This window comes from Eretmochelys imbricata, chromosome 14, assembly GCF_965152235.1.
Source record: "Eretmochelys imbricata isolate rEreImb1 chromosome 14, rEreImb1.hap1, whole genome shotgun sequence".
NCBI classification, from domain to species: Eukaryota; Metazoa; Chordata; order Testudines; family Cheloniidae; genus Eretmochelys; species Eretmochelys imbricata.
Genome location: NC_135585.1, coordinates 10,999,773 through 11,018,161, shown reverse-complemented (window position 1 = coordinate 11,018,161; position 18,389 = coordinate 10,999,773). Strand labels below are relative to the sequence as shown.

The following is an 18,389-nucleotide window of genomic DNA, read 5'->3' as shown; positions in this document are numbered from 1 at the left end:
GTGTGAAATCTTTTGTGTTGGCTGCTTATAATTTTCCTCCAGCATTTATAATTTGCACGTAAGGGAAACTGAACAACTGTATCCGAATCCTAATATATTAGTGCATTGTTTAATTATGGAAAATTGTTACACTCTTATCTGAAAGGAGGGGCACAGTGGGTGGACAGGCCCTGGAGAAGGGGAGTTTCCCATTCCCACTAGGCAAGAGGAGAAGCCAGAAGGGATTCACTCCAGGCAAGATCCCTAATTCAGCTCTGCCCCTCAGTGGCAGGAGATAATCCTCCTCTTGACACAGTGCCTCCTGCTATTTCCTCAGAGAATATATAGAACCGACCAGTTCCTTAAGTTAAACACCTGGAATTGACAGTAGCAGAAAAGCTAACAAATGGGTGACATCTCTGAATTCATAAATGTTTTTCCCAACCTGTTTCCAAAAGCACTCTGTATGTATTCCATGACAGAAGGTAGTATCGCAAGTGTAAGTCATGTTTTTCTGTTACGACATGACCTCATGTTACATACTTCCCTCCCATTTTGATGGATAATTATAAAATGGTTTAACAGTGGTTAAACGGTGCCTGTATTTCCCCTTTTGGGTATTTAATGAATATTTTAGTAATGTACCTTTTAGCATTTAAAAAAAAAGTCATAATAAACATTAGAGTTCATTCCTGCAGTCAGGTGATTAGCTGGAATTATTTTGAACAGCAGGACTGCAGAATACATTCTTCAGAGGGAAATGTTCCAATTAAAATTCCAATTAACGTACAATCTGTTGTCTCTTAGCTGTTGCTTCCAACTGGACTGAAGATTATGGACCTCAAGAAAGGAAGATTTCTCTGAACCCCACTGTTCGTCTCAAAGCAGAGAAACTGGAGATGGTAAATAGCGCTTAATATTGTTTTCTATTTTTTTCATAATCAGTGAATGTAAAATGTCTAAAGAAAACGTCTAGCTTGACTACTGCATAAATAGGTAAAAAAGAACTGATTACTTTCCAAATGTATAGATCTCTCAGGCTCTGTATCTATATCTGACTTTACTTATTGGGCAAATAGTTAAATGGCTGGTTAATTTCTAAATGCATTATTTGCTGAGCATCTGAAGTGTACACAACATTGTTTTGAAAGAGGATATTGAAAAAAGGAATTTCACTCATTTCTATCCATCCTTCCTTCCCTAGGGTTTTATACTGCCACCTATCTCTGTACTATCTGAGTGCCTCCCACATAAAATTGATAGCAATAGCAAAGTCCCTAGTGAACTTTGTGGAGTCTCTGGCACAAAATTGTAGCCAAAACATTCAGAATATAAACAACGTGAAATAAAATCTAGGTACGGAGGAAAGAACAAAGTGCCAAGGGCTCATAAATAGAAAAAATAAATGCAAACAAAGCCACGTACATAAAAGTCTTCTTTTTTTTAATTAAAAAAAGGCAGGGAGCTAAAATTTAAGGAGAGAAATATGGAGATACCCACAAAGGTATGTGGAGATATGATGAGTAAAAGAAGATGAAAGACCTCAAAGAAATTGCGCCTACAGAGAAGTAACATCCTGGAGAAGATTCATGTGGGAAAAGTAGAAAACAGATGAGAGAGATGCAGAAGGAAATAAGATGCACGCAAGTACTGTAGAAGGACAGATCAGTCACATAGATTTTTGCTGAAACATGCAGGACATATTTAAATTGATTATTTCATTTGCCCTAGTACTGTCAGCATACAGTAGTTTGATCTATCATTTTTATTGGTCTTTCCTCCATGACACAGTGTATTTCAGAAGGAAATACAAATAGGCATATTTTACCAACATTTTTATTTGTTTCTTGTTTTGATCATAAGAAACAAGTGTCAATAAGGGGGTAAAAGATAACAAACAGTGTTCAAAGTAACAAAAAGATCTTCTAATTATGGTTTGGAGTTAATGTGAGAATGCTAGACTGCATTATAAGAAGTTCAGTTGATCCCTTTCAACGTTCCATGAGAGACTGCAGTAGAGGAGTTTGCAGTGTTAGCATTACTTTACTTTAATAATACTCAGGTCATTGGAGCAAGAGGATCTAATTGTGAGTTGGAGGAAATGTAGCTATACAGTGAAAACTGTCTTCAGGTGATCAGCCAAGAGACCATTAAAATCATCTAGCTAATAATACATGTTAAAGATGGAGGGAAAGAAATCTTTTGGGTCCTCTTGTCCATGTCTCTGCCGCTGCAGAATTGAAGTTGATAGGTCAATATTAAGTGCATAAGTAGGTCCTATTGATATGCTTAAAGTTAAGCACCTGCCTAGACATCTGGTACCCTGGCCTTTGATGTGGAGAACCATCTTGCATGTTGCCCATATAAATTGATTGCCAGTTGACAGCTTGTAATTTATGCATCAAGTTGAAAGCTAACAGATTATAAGGATGAAGTGCATAAGGCTTCCTAATTCCAACCAGCCTCTCTCCCATTTAGTCTCTCTCCCATCTCTCGTCCATCTTCTACCTTATCCCTCCATATCTGAAAATATTCTGGAGAAATGAACATGTGATGAATGTGGGGATGCTCAGTAATAGTTATTGGCCTGTAACCCAAAATCTGATTATATGCCCCAAATTAGATGGCATGCTAAAATGGTGTGATAGATTTCCACTACTAGAGGAGTTTCAGTTGATTTCAACACTCTCACCTATAGTGGGGAGACAGTAAGCAGACAAGGGATTACAAGCCATTGAGACAGAATGGTTCTACCTACCAAACAAGGAAGCAGCTGTCAAACAGTCTGAGGCAAAAGGAAGACTTCATACATGGGTTCGGAAACAAAGAAATTATCAAGCAATATAAAAATTGAACCCAGGCACACAGACAGTAGGGGGGCATTTAAAAATGGAGCTGCCCTGAAAGAGGAAAATCTGAGACAGTCCCAAGGCAGGTGGTCTGAGAAGAACAGCAGGGCATGCTGTCATTTGAAAGTTCCACATTGGTCCCCAGTCCAGCCAGGGCACTTAAGTGCATATTTGACTTTAAACACAAGAAGTCACTTTGTATGCAGTAGGACTTACATGTTTAAAGTATGCATGTTCTTGAGTGTTTTGTTGGGCCAGGCTTTAACCAGCAGGCTTTTTTTCTTGAGCATTTTGCCTTTGTCATAAATTATTGTCTTGTGCTACTATCCAGGAACTATTTCCATGGTATTTACTTTACCTCAGCCATTTTAATAACATTTAAAGGAAAACCGGTATGAGCAATGGGCTGTCCATTTAATGATGATTTATGATAAACATCTTTGTGTGCAATATTCAAAAATTTTGAAGAAATGTTTTTAGAATATGACATTTTAATCATTCGTTAATTTAGCAGTCCAAGCCTCAGTACAATCTAAAGGACTTAACATTGATTATATTTCTATCTTGAAAAAAATAGTCAGTCATTTTTCATGTTTTGAAACCAGTGTGTCTTTTTGGTTCAGTTAGCTACTTCTGCATATAACTTAATTTACATTAATATTTGGCTCTTTATTACATACTTTATTGTCTTTGATATAGCATTTGCAGACTGTTTACATGCCATTGAATGGTTTGTTTTGCAAATGATTATATTTTATATGCAATTTTCAGGTATACTCTACCACTGCATTATGTTTAGTCTGCCCTACTTCCATTAGCACTATAAAGAAACCATTACCAGTTATATATATCAGCATTATCTTGTGCTCTGTATAATGTTTGTTGGGTTATTTACTTCTTTTTCTTAAACCTAGTCTTATAAAAGCTATTTGAGGTACACAAACTAATAATTCCCTGGTTTCAGAGTAACAGCCGTGTTAGTCTGTATTCACAAAAAGAAAAGGAGTACTTGTGGCACCTTAGAGACTAACCAATTTATTTGAGCATAAGCTTTCGTGAGCTTTCGTAGCTCACGAAAGCTTATGCTCAAATAAATTGGTTAGTCTCTAAGGTGCCACAAGTACTCCTTTTCTTTTTAATAATTCCCTGTGGCTCAAAAGCACAAGCACCAAATTTAGTTTAACTTGACAAAAAATTAAATAAATTCAAAAACTGTGAGTGAAAGCAAATGCTGAAACTTTGATATGAAATCATTTTTGTGCTGACGGTCCAAGTGAGTCAAAATAGGGATACTGTGTGGAAGCATGGGCATAAGTGTGGCAACCGTTACCCGTTTTCCTTCATTAGCCTAGTTTAGTGAAAGTTTCTTAAGCGTCAGGTAGCTTCTGATAGTTTTGTAAACCAACACTCTCATACTATGGTGATGACAATATTATAAATACGGTGATCGTTCTAACCTTAATGTTTTCAGACCAAAATATCACGATCATGGAAAAATTGTACTGAGCCACAAGTAGTACATATTAATAAAGACAGCTACACCTGGGGAGTCACCAGAGCCCATTCTGTCATCTTTCTTATTTATCTGTCCTTGACGAGGTTTAAGAAACAGTGACCACACAAGACACATCATCTTAGTAAAGGAGAGCTATAATCAAAAGGGTTTTTTCCCCCATTTGAGGCAGAGACCTCTAACCCCCATTTAAAAAAAATTATTTGTTTTCTAGGCACTAAATTATCTTGGGATTCAGCCCACAAATGAACAGCAGCAAGTCCTGAGGCACCAACTCCAGAAAGATTCTAAAGGGACAGTATCTTTTGGAGGTAACCATTTGTAGAGTGCCCTGGAAAATAATGTAACATAGAAACAGAGAGCATATAATACCGTTGTATATATTTTCAGTTAAAATAGCCTTCCCATCTGTAAGTTATTACTGTAATGAAAATTCTACATGGTGAGGTGAGATTGTGATTCTACTATTTAACAATGAACTTGCAATTCTGGAACTAGCCATCTGTAATGGAAATCAGATTTCTCCTTTATGAAGAGCAGTCTCAGCTCACTAGCCCTTAAGTGCACTTTGCTCTCACTTATACTAATGAATTTTCAACTTTGTCTTGAAAATAGGGTATTATTAAGTCTGGGGGTTTTTTAAATGAAAATGGCTTTAGTCTTTAAGAAATCACTGCTTTCTTTCAAAAATAAAAGCACAAAGTATCTGTTTTATAGCAAATTCATTTTTGCAAACTACTGGATTGTAAACAATATTTCTTGTGTAATAGTTTCCTAAGAAATAGTCATGAGATTGAAGCATGCAGTGTCATTTTAGTGGCTACTAATTTAGGCATCACGAACCTTAGAAGTTAACCATTTTTCTTCTCTAAATTTCTTAAATGTTAAAGTGGGCTTCAAAACAATAAATAAAAATATAGGTATACATTTTTTTTTATTTTTAAATTGCATAATAAATCAAAGGAATTATGTGTCAGGTCTCCAGTCTGTGTCATCCAGCTGCTCTATGAATAACCTAAAACAATATTCGTTTCTTTCTATTTCTTGAGCTCTGAAACTGAATTGTAGAATTTCTAGTATCTTATATTTGTCCAAACTATGGGACTGAAACTAAAACACAAGTTGAGAAAATATTAGCAAGCTCCTGAGCATACGTTTTAAAAACTCCATTTTCTGATTTTTTTTTTACAAACTTCCTCAAAAGAACTCGGTGCTGAGATAAGAAGCTGTAGACAAAATTGCAGGTAGATTGTTTCATCTTTCAGGAAGTTAATGGAGGAGTTGAAAATTCATACTTAAAGGGGAGCTCAAAGGTGAATATGGAGAGGCTACTGCTACTCCATAATTTAGGCTGTCAGACCAGCACCTTCCACAACTGCTGCATTCATTTTCAATAGTAGTTGCAAACAGTTTTAAACTAGGGAAAAACAAAGTGACTCCTTTAAAATTGATGCCACAAACTACAGTAACTAAACTCTGTTTTAGATTTTGTTCAGGTTGCAAGAAATCTATTCTGTTTGCAGTTGGATGAAGCAGGTCGTGGCCCAAGACCTATAACATTTGGGGCCAGTGAAATTGCCAATTTATTAGATTCACAGGTAAAGTATCTGCTGGAGCTCAGTAGTATTTATCTATTGTGAAGAATAAGCTAACAAAGGTTAATTTACTTAAAACTATTCCAATTCTTGTACAAATTTTTGAAACAGTTTCATATCATGGTTTTCTTTAAAGTAACCTAGTTCCTAAGAACCCTTTAAAAAACCTTGTTAAAGCAACCTAGTTTGCAGGGAGTAATTCACATAAATATGTTGTGAATTAGCATGAGTGGATAACAATGTTTTATTGACGTTCCTTAAAGGGACTGCTGATTGCTTTCTGCAGTGTGAGTAATAAACAATTATGTGGCACAGTGATTTGGACCTCTATTGCACTTGGAAATCACTTTATTTTAGAGGTAATTTTTAAGAATGAAGGCCTACCTAGAACCCTGATGGGATAGAAATACTGAATGTAAGTTATTCCTTATCTGAGATAAAATAGGAGGGGGAAGGTAGTTAGTTTTATTGGCACTGTTGTCTCAGAAATTTTTATGGATAATTTTTGTTAATCCATTTTAGCAAACCAAGTTATTTTTTCATTGCAGGAAAACCTCTGGCTAGAGCTGGTCAGAAAATGTCAGTTAAAAATGAGTTTAAACCAACATTTTTTTTGTTTTGTTCTAAACTGAAAGTTTTCATATTTGGTTGCTGAAAACCTGCAATATTTTGGAGAAACAAATTGCATTTTCATTAATGTTTAATGGCTATAAAAAGTTCTTTTGTCAGTCCTACTTGTGACTTTCTTTTAACAAGACTCTGTTCTTAAAGAGATCAAGCATTGTGATAGATGCATTTAACCTAATTTTAGCTTCTGTTAATTTGCCCCTTTTTTCATATTTTAATACATACAGCTTGTATCTTGTGATTCTTTGGAAATGGATGATGTGGAAAGACTTAAAAGAGAAAGAAATGAAGCTTTAAAAGAAATAAGTAAACTGAAGGTAATATTTAATTCTGTTCACTTTTTAAAAAATGAAATAATCCATTTAAGGAAATATAGCATTTAACCTGAATTTGAATTGTCTGTGTATAGCATAAAAAGTATTAGTACAAGAGAGGATAGTATTCGCTGGTATCCAAAGAGCATATGCATACAATGTGCTTCTACAGAAATTGACCTTTACTCTCTATACTGAATCCCTGTGCTTTTTTCTAGCTTGAATGTCAGGGGAAATTAGACTAGAGACATGTCACAGAGGTACATTGTGTGTATGTGATTTATCGGATCTATTTAGGAATTTATGGGGTCCCACATCACCATAATATCTGATCACCTTTTAGTACTTGTGAAAGATGCCAGATTGGCAGAATCGGAGATTTAAAGTCATCTATCCTCAAAACAAGTACAGCAAAGAGGCAGTAGCAGTGCAAACTTCCCCCAGTCAGTACCTGCCAGTCTACCTTAACGCTAACCTGGAGAGCCTACCTGTTGGGGTAAAAGACAAGCTCAATCTCCATGCTCATTCTCAGCTATGACTACTATCTAGTATGACAACTAGTGCGAGTTGTGGTGGTTTTTGTGATGTAGACAACTGTCCATTGGTAAGTGAATCAGACTCATTCCACATAGGACAATGAGCTTTTCTCAACTTTTAGCCACTAGTTACTTGAGCTGGACTGGAATTAGCAATCTAAGAATATGGAGAGAGCACTGTATATAGCCCATTATTAATCTTTTGAGCTATCCAAATCCCATAATACTATATTTCTTAAATATGTGAACATTTTTTCTAATCTCTTAAATAAAAGTCTGTGTCAACAACTAAAAAGCCCTCACTTATCAGATGAACCCGTAATATATGTTTGTTTTGATTTTAATTCTTAGATTGAAGCAGTACAAAGTAAATAAAGTTTTGGAGATTTATCATTCAGGCTTCAGTTCAGGAAAGCATTCCTATTAAAGCCAGCATATAAACATGTACTTAACTTCCATTGAAGTCAATGGGATTTAAGCACACACTTCAAGATAAGAGTTTTCCTGAATCAGGTCACATGCTAGCATTACCAGCTTTCCTTCTACAACCAGCAGATATTGGGTGCTACCCTTAATCAGTCATCCAAAACACACCTAGCATTTGATCCTGAATGATACCAAGGACCTCTTGGGATGGAAGCTGAGGATTCTTAGTACCTTGCAGGAATCTCTCCACACCTTACACAACTGAGCCCTTTTAGTGCGAAGATCTCCAGATTTGTTTGACTGGCATGTCACCCTCACTTGCCTCCCACACATACACACCATGGAATAATTCATCACATTAATAAAATCATCTCAAAACTGTTTGCTTGTTCCGTTCTCTCCTATTTGTTGTGTTTAACCTCAGCCATGTTATTCTCTTAAAAGGCTTTTTGTGATAGGAAGATGGCACCTTAAGTCAAAATTTCTCTCGTAGCTAGAGCAAAATCCTGTACTTATTTGATCACCTCTGGAAGCGCTTTGCTCTTCTTCCCATTTAACTAGTCTAAAAAAGAAATACCTGTCTGGGGTATCGTCCTCTCTTTTTAAAATAAATAAATAAATAAACTAGGTGGTGCTCATTTTAGCATATGGATTAGCTGGAAATAAGCGTTGCTGCTTTAATCAATTTTTGTTTTGCTATTCCTCTAATACTCTGTTCTTAAATGTCAAGGGCACCGAGAGCTTTGGATTCTTGTCCTTTTGTGTGGAGTTTATTTCAGACCAAAATAAAAATAAATTTATTTAGCCAGTCTGTTGGGGAAACACATTCCCCTTTTAGTCCAGTTTAATCAATGGATCTTCTTATTTCCTAGATACTAAGGATATATGCATCTTAGCAATACTGCAAATATTTGCATTTCTAATCTTATATCAGCATTAAAAAAAACCCATGTAAATTGTTTCTTATTATAGGCATACCGTGAGCTTTTCTTGGCATACCGTTTCCCACTCAGTACTTTATATTTCAGTATTTCCCAGCCAACCTAGTAGTATAATTGATGTTCCTGAATGACTGACAGTAAGTTGTCTTAATTTGCTCAATAATAAGGCTCATGTCCCTTTTAGAACATTAGACATAAAGTGTCCCTGGGCTTCTACAGTAAATTCCTGAGATCAGAGGAGTTATTGCCTCTACTGTATACTAATGCTGTAGTATTTTAATTTGTTTCAACCTTTGTAATTTTTTTCAATTTAATTACACTCGTGTTGGATACTGCAGAAAAGTTCTGATTGGGTATACTTAAGAGAAAATACTCAGATGGTTACAGATTCTTAGAAATTTAGGATACCATCCTACAAAGTGCTAAGTGCCTTTAACTGCCCATTAACTTCTGTGTTGAAGGCACTCGGCAAGCTGTGGTACCCCAGATACTCAGCATACATTCTCCTTTTTTTTAAAAACAAAAATCTTGGTTATTCTTAGTAATGCCACTTTTTTGCACTAATAATCCCTCTCCCTTCAAATATTTATAGACAGTTATAATATCTTCACCCCCACTAAATTGTTAGTTCTTTTAATCTTTACTCAATGCCAGTCTCCCCAGATTTTTTTTTAGAATTTTTGCTACCTTTCTCAGGTTGGTTTAGTGGTCTGATTTTTCATATATGCTGGTGGAATTCAGTGGGATGAGAAGGGTGTTCTAATGGATGGGACTCTGAACTGGAACTCATGAAACCAGAGTTCAGTTCCCAGCTTGGCTACTGACTTCCTGTGTGACTTTGGACAAACACTTAGTCTGCCCTGTGACTCAGTTCTCCATCTGGAAAATGGAGATAAAGCCTACCTACTTCAGAGGAGTGTTGTGAGGATAAAATCCATTAATGATTGCTATGCATTTTGATATGATGATGATTATGGCCATACAAATAGATAGATTTTGAAGCTTCTGATCTCTGAAAATGAGTCCATTTACCTTGCCTGTAATGAGGTGCCCAGAATTACAGGTGTAGCTTCAATGGGAGTTCCGTGCACAAAGGGTTTGCTGGACCAGGCCCCATGTTTACTACTTTTAATAGCTTCTGCCATCATTTCCATACTGGTACCAGCTACCACAATACAGAAAATATTATAATAGAACACACATTTTTTTTTAACAGATTTTAATGAAGGTTTTGAAAGCTTTCCATCAGGATGATGTCAGGCTATTAGGATATAGTTTTTAGATGTCAGTGGACAGGAACAACAACCAAAGAAACCATTGTCCTTGAAGCGTTGGCATCATTTGTAAGATTGTGCAGTAAATTAAGTCTATTTAATATTTATTCATTTGACCGCCACATGAATGAAATGCAAAGAAGGTACTAATAGCTAACGTGTTTCCAGAAGGGGGAAAGAAGCATTTCAGTGTATGTTCATCATAGGCGTTACAGGATATACAGTATGTGACTGAAAGCAACAAACACATCTGGTTACTTCCTTTACTAAGAATAAGTAATGTCCTTTTAACCACTTCATTTTATCTCTTCTTTTTAATTATTTTAAGTGAACCACTGCATGTGGAAGGTGCTCTATTGGCAGCCCAAGAGATTGAAGTTCTGGCACTGTACAGGAAGTGACCTCATCCTTGTTTGTGAGGACCACTGGTGGGCTAGAAAATGTGGATCATTCTCTTTGCTGAACCTACCAATGCGTGCTAATTTGAAGACAAATTTTTTTTGTGACAGGCACTGTGCAATAAGAACTGAGTAGAACTACGAGTTCATTTCACACAAGCCACATAAAAACTGTCAGATAAGACCAAATCTCATTACTTACTTTATCTGATCTGAATTTCAACCAGTTAACTATCGGCCAATCAATTAGTATCCTGATAGCAGTCTCCTGAATCATCTGTTCTTGCTCACCTTACCTTTTTAAGTGTTTCTGTGCTATCCCAGATAAGACTGTGTGTGTGTGTGTATAGGCCAGTTCCACACTGGTGTAAATCATCATAGTTCTATTAACTTTAGTGGAGCAAAACTGATTTACACTAACCAAGGATCTGGCCCGATAAATATAATTCACAAATAAAAATATTATAGCCATCATGGCTCAACACAGAAAATTATTAAGAATCTGAATAACAGTCCATTTGGTCAGTAAATGAATGCAAGATTCCTGTTGATTTCCATGAGCTTTGGATCATGCCCTTAGCTACTCCCTTTGGTGCATTGCAGACATTACTAGATCTCGGTACACTTAACAGTATCCTTTAAGAGAGAATCTTTTATTAAATACAAGTTGAGGCGAATTTCTACTGACACTTTTCAAATTCAATATTCAGTCCCATATGGGAAAACTCAAGTGTTTAATTCACAGTACAGACAAATATTAAAAACATTTGGATACAAAAAGAAATCTATACAGGGGAAGATTTAATTTCTACTGATTCATTAGGTTCCTTCCATTTCTTATCAAAAGAAAAAGAAATAAATGGCATTTTTTTTTATAGATTACATCAAGTAGTTATATAACAGCTGCCATTATTGGGTAATGGAAAAATGCCTCCATTAGAGGATTTTTTTGAGATGTTTGATTATGATTATATGTAGCCTGAAAGATGCCCTTTACAAATGGGTTAATATTTATGATAAAGAATGTTGATTTATATATATTATTGGGAAAAGATATGGCAGAATGTCAGCAATATGTCCAGCTCATCATCTTTATGATTTCTACACAACAAAGTCTTAAAAAGTGTGCCTACAGAAAAGCTGTTTTTGCTAACCATAGCAAATGTTGGAGATGGCACAAATTACAGAAAATACTGGTGCAATATATCTAAAGGTCTCTTCACAGTTCTGAACACACAGATCTGTTCCTCAGCAAAAATCTCTCTACTGGAATTGGTAGAAGAACAGTTTCCCTGTGAAAAGCAAGAAAATGGATACTCACATCTCTGTTAGTGGCAAAACATCTAATTCTCTGAAAATGGAAATCTAACACACCTCCAGTGTTTTCAGAATGGTTGGACAAAATGGTCAAAGATTTAATGGAAAAGTAACTTTACATATATTACACAATAGTGGTAAATGAAGTAAAATGTGAAGGATGTTTCTATTGTTTTCTTGAAAAATTAAATAGAATTTTAAAGAAATGTCTACAAATCAATACAATAAATTACATTGTGTTTTCTAAATATGGTCTTATGCCTCACAGAAGTTTGCCAAAGCGATAAAAAATAATCTTTGTCTACTCTTCTATATAAAGAAAAATACTACAACAAAATTGTATTATTTTAAATGTATAGATATTATATTAAATAAGTGTATGTGTCATAATTCTCAACAACTATTCAAGAAAGCTAAAGGAATAGATGGACTAAAAAAATCACTAGACTATCTAAAAAATAACCTCTAGAGCAGTGATACTCAATTAGATCTACCCGTAGGCCAATTTTAGAATTTTATGCCAAGAGGTGGGCCATTGGAACAGAAGGCTAAGAAAATAAAAAAATCAGCTGCTACTAAATAAAGGCCTTGATTGCAGCATAAGTATTAGTATTTCTATCTTTTAACAAAGTTTATTAATCAACATTATGACCTGTGCTTTGATTTCCAAATGGGCAGGGGACATGGGAGAGCAGCCCTGCCCCCCAGCCATCCCCATTGTTCTCTCAGTGCCGGCAGGGCAAGAGGGGGTGAGTGTTAATTTTCTCCCCTGCCTGATGCATTGCTCCCATACGAAGGGGCGGCAGTCCCCACCACCTGAACCTGGATCTCTCTGCTCTATGGCCAAATTAGGGTACCTGCCCGACTGGAATATCTGTGGGGGGGAAGAGCACCCCACCCTTCACACAAGGGGGTCCAGGATCAGGCCCAGTTCTCACCTCCTCCTGGGACAGGTCCACTGCATGGGACAGAATAAGCAGGGGGCCTCTAGCAGCTGGGATTGCAGGCATCATGGTGGTGTCAGCGCCCTCTGGCTGGAGCACAGAGCTGATGCATCTTGAGCACCCTGCTCAGACTGCTTTGTGCACCTGATCTGCCTCCCACGGTGGAGCCCTGCCAGAGGGCCTCCCTCTGCCCCGGTGCTCAGCTTCCCCTGCTGTGTCCTGACTGCACAGTCACCTCCCCAGTTCCTGATGCCTCACCTCTTGCCTCGCTGCCAGCAATGTGGAGTCTCTGCCCCTTCTGGGTCTTCCAGGGCGCAGTGGACTTCTCATCGGAGCCCCCACCCAAGAAGCCAAGTGAGCACTACCAGGCGGTGGTGGCCCCAATCCCAAATGACTCGCTGCCCAGGAAGCAGGAGCTCAGCTGCACCCACTGGGCATTTGGCAGGCTCAGTGTGCTGCTGGCCTTGCACAAGGGCATAGCGAAGCAGGGGCGCTGGAGCCCCAGCAGTGAAAGGGCACACTGTGAGCAGCATGAGCCTCCTGCTGCCCACGCCAGGACCAGTAACTGATGCAGCAAGCCTAGACGTGCCAGGATTACGAACTGCCAAGCCCCGGCTCAAATTAAGCACTGGCTGGCGGGCCCACACAAGAAGCCTTGGGTGGGCCACTTTTGGCCCAGGGAGCCCCCTGTTAAGGATCACTGCTCTAGAGTTTAAGATTTGGTCTGGTCCCAGTCTTTACTAAGGTAGTCATTTATTTGTGTTGAATGTTGTAGATAGAACATAGTACCTGTCCATATTCCATGGATATCATTTTGCTGCTGCATAAATAATTAGTCACTCTTTCTATTAACAGGAAGAATTGTCTGAATCTGTAGGTCTACGAAAACTGTTAACAGAGGAGCTACAAATTGTAAAACAAGTATGGGGTTTTCTAATCTCTTATTGATATCTTATTACCATAATGTGATTCTGAAGAGTTTTTTAAATAATAGCTTTTTTGTGCAGGGGAGAGGGTGGAATTATTTGTGCACTTTATGGTTTTCCCCTCCGCTACACTGATTTCACTTCATTGGAGTTACACTAACATAAAAGTAATATGATAGAGTGAAGAATTAGACCCTACAGATGGAAATATTTTTACTTGAGCAAATGAGGGATACCGGGGCAGATGTTCACAGCACATCTCCCATTATCTTCAAATAGTGATTGAGCAGGTAATTCCCAGAGTGTCATACAGAGTATTAGCCCTTTATGTTTTCTGTCTGCTTTTTCATGAACTCTGGTGAAGATGGTTAAAATGTAATTTAAAGTGCAGCAAAAATTCCATTGGTAAATGCCACATTAATTCCCTGTGATTTATATTTGAGATTTGCTCAGTTTTCTCAAGTTATAAAATAATCTCTAACTGCAAGTGCTAAATATTCAACCTGGGGTATGAAAATCCAGCTGTATTTTTGTGAGTCGTACAGACGATTGTTAGTAGAAATAAGAATTCTGCAATGAGACCTTTGCTCATCATAAAAAGCAAAATTATACGCTAAGCCAAAAAGAACCCTCTCCCTTAGCTGTATTGATTCTTCAGTGGTAGCAGTAATGACAAAGTTTTCATTAAAATACAGAAATAGACTCAGAAGCATAAAGGGTTAAGTTGGCTTAAAAGGTGCTGCTTTCAAACTTCTGAACATAAAGGGGTCATAGTGAAGACCAGTATCCTGCCCAAAGTGTAAGAAGATCTCTACCCTAAGAGCATACAAAAATAAGATATTGCACAAAGCCCAATCAAGGGAGGATGCGGAGGGCATGACAGGTGGGAGGAAAACAAGGTAGGAAAGGTTCTGTGACCTGCAATGTGCAGGAGGTCAGGCTAGATGATCACAGTGATCCCTTTTGATCTTAAAGTCTATGAGATTCCTGGAAAGACCCAATGTTTGAGGGAAATAATGAGGAGAGAGAGAGGAGGCCCAGGTAGCCAAGTAGAGGCAATGCAAAGACATGCACAGTATTGAGCAAAGTGAGCAAAACTCTGCTCACACTGACCTGAGCACTGATGTGTAGGGGACAGATGGGCATGGAGGTTGTGGGTAGGTCATAGCTATTTAAGTATACTCCAGTGAACTCTGCTGATGCCATTTTTAGGATTTCTAGTACTGCTATTACCAGTTAGAAGAACTGACTCCTGGACCTTGCTTATATTGAGGTTTAGGGAAATCTCTCTCTGTTGCTGCAGCACTCATGCTAGCAACAGTGAAAGTTCTACTGTGGACATGCCACTGACATCCTTACCTTCATAGCATTTAAGAGAATGTCTACGCTGCAGCTGTGAACGAGTCTCCCAGCCCAAGTAGACAGACTCACATTCGTGGGGCTCAAGCTAGCGCGCTAGAAATAGCAACATGGATGTTTCACCTTGGGCAGAAATTCGGGCTTTCAAGCCCATCCGACCATCTAGGCTTGAGAGCCAGAGCTGGAATGTCAACATTGCTATTTTTAGCACATTAGCTGAAGCCCTACTACTGCTAGCTCGAGCCCTTCTAATGCAAGTCTATGTGATCTGGAAGGCTTACTCACAGCTATCCGTATAGACCAATGGTTCTCTACCTGTGGTCCAGTCAGCACAGAACTGCAGCCCAGGTGACATCCTCAGGGCCATACTGCTTACTTGCATGCTGTTTGTAAGTTCCTATCGTGCCTGCTGACTGCAGCAGGTCTTCTGTTCCAAATGAAGAATTTTTAAACATTTCTCTTCTGTTCTTATTTTGGGATTAGATTTATACTTCTTTGACTTTACTATTTGTCAGGGTTTTTTTGTTTTTTGTTTATTACTACCCTTCAGTACCCAGTTAGAATCTAGTTGCTATTTCCAGTATTGCTACGTTGCTTTACGTGACAATCATTATTAAATTAAGACTGTAGACACTTAAGCTACAGAAATGCATGTGCTTAGTATTTTTAGTGGTAGCAATTCCCATTGCTACCACATGAGGCCCTCATGTATTTATTTCTCTGTCTGCATTGTCATCACGTAATTTTGAAGGTGAGCTTTGCAGTGAAAAGTTCAGGCCTCCTGGTGCTGAACAATAGGGTTTTCCCAGCTGAACTTTAAATAATGGCTACTGAAAAGGACACAGCCAGTAAAATCAAAGAGCAATAATTAAATCATGGAATGTTTCAACATATTTGAAACATTTACTTAGAGAAATATTTACTTCCGTTCATATTTTAAGTATATTTTATATTATTTTATGTATTTTTCCATTATATATATTCTAAGCAAACACACACATCTGCATTTCAATTAATATTGAAATTCATTGTTTGAGATTCACTGAGACTCAAACTGTAAAAAGCCAGGATACTAACAGATCTGGTTGACACTCTGTTCAATCTTCAAATCTGGCCTTTCTACTTGAATACCCACATTGATGCTTACTCATCTAAAACATGTATTTGCATGCTTCAGTGTCTGATCCTGCAAGCTGCAGAATGCTTCCTGACCCTAAATCAGCAAAGCACTTAGTGCATGCTCAACTTTAAGTAAGCGTTTAGGTGCTTTGCTGAATACAGATGGACTTAAGCATATAGTCGAGCACTTTGCTGAATCAAGGCCCTTGTGAGGTATTGCGCATTGAGGATGCTCAGAACTTCACAAGAGGTGCTCGGTATGTTTTAGGACTGGGTGAGCCCTAACCAACAATTTGAACACTGAAATGTATAATTTGGTTGCCAGATTTAAGTGCAGAAGATTGAAAACCAAGCTCCCTCTCTAGAACTCTGTGGCTAGGCCTTCACTGGGGAAAAAAGGTGTGTGTTTTACATTGAGATATCTGTTTAAATGTAAAATCCTGTTGGAGTCATTGGACACAGGCAGTTTGTACCTTGATGTAGTTAATCGAGGTCAACCCTCTTCAGCTGGTTTTCACCTCGACTAGCTACAGTGAAGTAAACCTAAAGTGCCATGTCTTCACTAGGATTTTACATCAAGAAACGCATCTTTTTTGCAATGAAGTCATAGTCTAAAAATGCTGCTTTGTTTCGGCTTATCAGTTGGGTATTATCAGTTCAACATGAGACTCCTGCAATACATAGATACAAAGGGATTATAAAGGAAGGGGTTTCTGTATTATAATGAAATCTACTTATCTTTAAAAGAAAAAGTCACAAGTTGAATGCTGATTAGCATTTGGTGTGTGTCCATTTCCTTTTGTCAAAGGCAACTAAAGAACAGTCCCTAGCTATTAAACCATTCTTGACATATGAGCTGTTTATGTATGTATTTAGGGACTTTTATAAATGGAATCTTGTACCACACAGCAAATCCATAAGACATGGCAGCTTTTCCCTTGACCTTTTGGTCTGTTATGCCCTCCAAAGTTTTCCAATTAACTAGATGAAAGAGCAATAATTAAACTGATGTTCAGAGAAATGCTGTTGTCTTAAATCATTGATATAATCGATGTTCAGTTGAACTGGTCATTTATCATAAAGAGTATACCCAAAACATACCTCCATTAATTGCCTCCCTGGCTGAGAGAAGGCTCCAATATTTAGTCATTCTGTATCTGTATATAGAATGAATGTGTGTAGCACAGAATGACCAAAGATTAGAGTTTTCCTGTAGATAATATAAGATTAGATTCTTCCTATAATATAATCTTTCCGTGAATAAATAAAATATCATAGTTGTTGGAGTAGATGCTATAAATGCTTGCCTACAGTTAAGTACTGCCATGGTGAGTATATATAATTTGGGAGCACCTCCTCCTCCTTGTTAATCAATGAGAATAGCCATCTACATACTTAACTTAATTATTTTCAAAAACAACTATTTAGCAGGCAGGTCTCCGTGCTATCGCAATGACCTTTGATCTTTCACTTGCTAAAACCTTCTCCCAGGCTGAGTTTATAAAAGTTGTTTTAAGCATCGTTAAAAGTTCAGTGTTATGACCTGAAACAGTAAAGAAGTGATCAATCCAAAACTGAAATGTTTTACCTGTCTTGGCCAATCATCCTCCTGTAGGAGGAGGGAAAATCATTCACTTGGTAAATTCTAGGCTGTCATAATTAGGGTGACCAGATGTCCTGATTTTATAGGGACAGTCCCGATATTCTGGGCTTTTTCTTATATAGGTGCCAATTACTCCCCACCCCCGTTCCGATTTTTCACACTTGCTATCTGGTCACCCTAATTGTAATACATGGGTGCAGGCACAGGTATCTGTACCGGTATGTATCAGGTGTTAGAAAGAGACATTAGAAACATAGATTCCGAGACTTTGATTTTTTTAAATATATTTTCAAACTCTTTTCTTCTGGGCACTTACAAAAATATTTTAAGATTTGAATAATTACATCTGTCTCTTATCACCTCTTTTTCCTTATTGCTAACCAAGCTATTTCAAACCCCTGCCATCTGAAGATGTTAATCAGAAGGCTGCGGGGCAGAAAAGGAGCTTTCAGCAGTACCCATTGAGCTGTGTAGGGATATACTGGCAGCTTTTATTGCTTCAGGAATCCCCCTCTTTGCAGTGTGTTACTGCCTTTATAGAATTGTTTATTACTCTCATTTTTAAAACCAAGAAGGAAAACATGTTTCTTATTTTTATTGTTGAGAACTTAAATAGTTGTTTTCTGAGGAAAACTAAGGAATTTTAAAATGTTTAAATTGTTCAAACTT

At 37.6% G+C, this 18,389-nt stretch overlaps 1 protein-coding gene across 6 annotated transcripts in view; it reads left to right on the top strand.

Annotated features, from left to right (window-relative positions):
* Nucleotides 1-18,389, top strand: part of STXBP4 (syntaxin binding protein 4) — a 139,192-nt gene that overhangs the window by 39,309 nt on the left and 81,494 nt on the right. For all 6 annotated transcript variants that reach the window (XM_077834511.1, XM_077834512.1, XM_077834514.1 and 3 more), the window contains 5 exons: nucleotides 787-881; nucleotides 4,556-4,652; nucleotides 5,827-5,939; nucleotides 6,791-6,880; nucleotides 13,569-13,634. In XM_077834511.1, coding sequence (XP_077690637.1) covers nucleotides 787-881; nucleotides 4,556-4,652; nucleotides 5,827-5,939; nucleotides 6,791-6,880; nucleotides 13,569-13,634 — 461 coding nt within the window. The remainder of the gene's footprint in view (nucleotides 1-786; nucleotides 882-4,555; nucleotides 4,653-5,826; nucleotides 5,940-6,790; nucleotides 6,881-13,568; nucleotides 13,635-18,389) is intronic.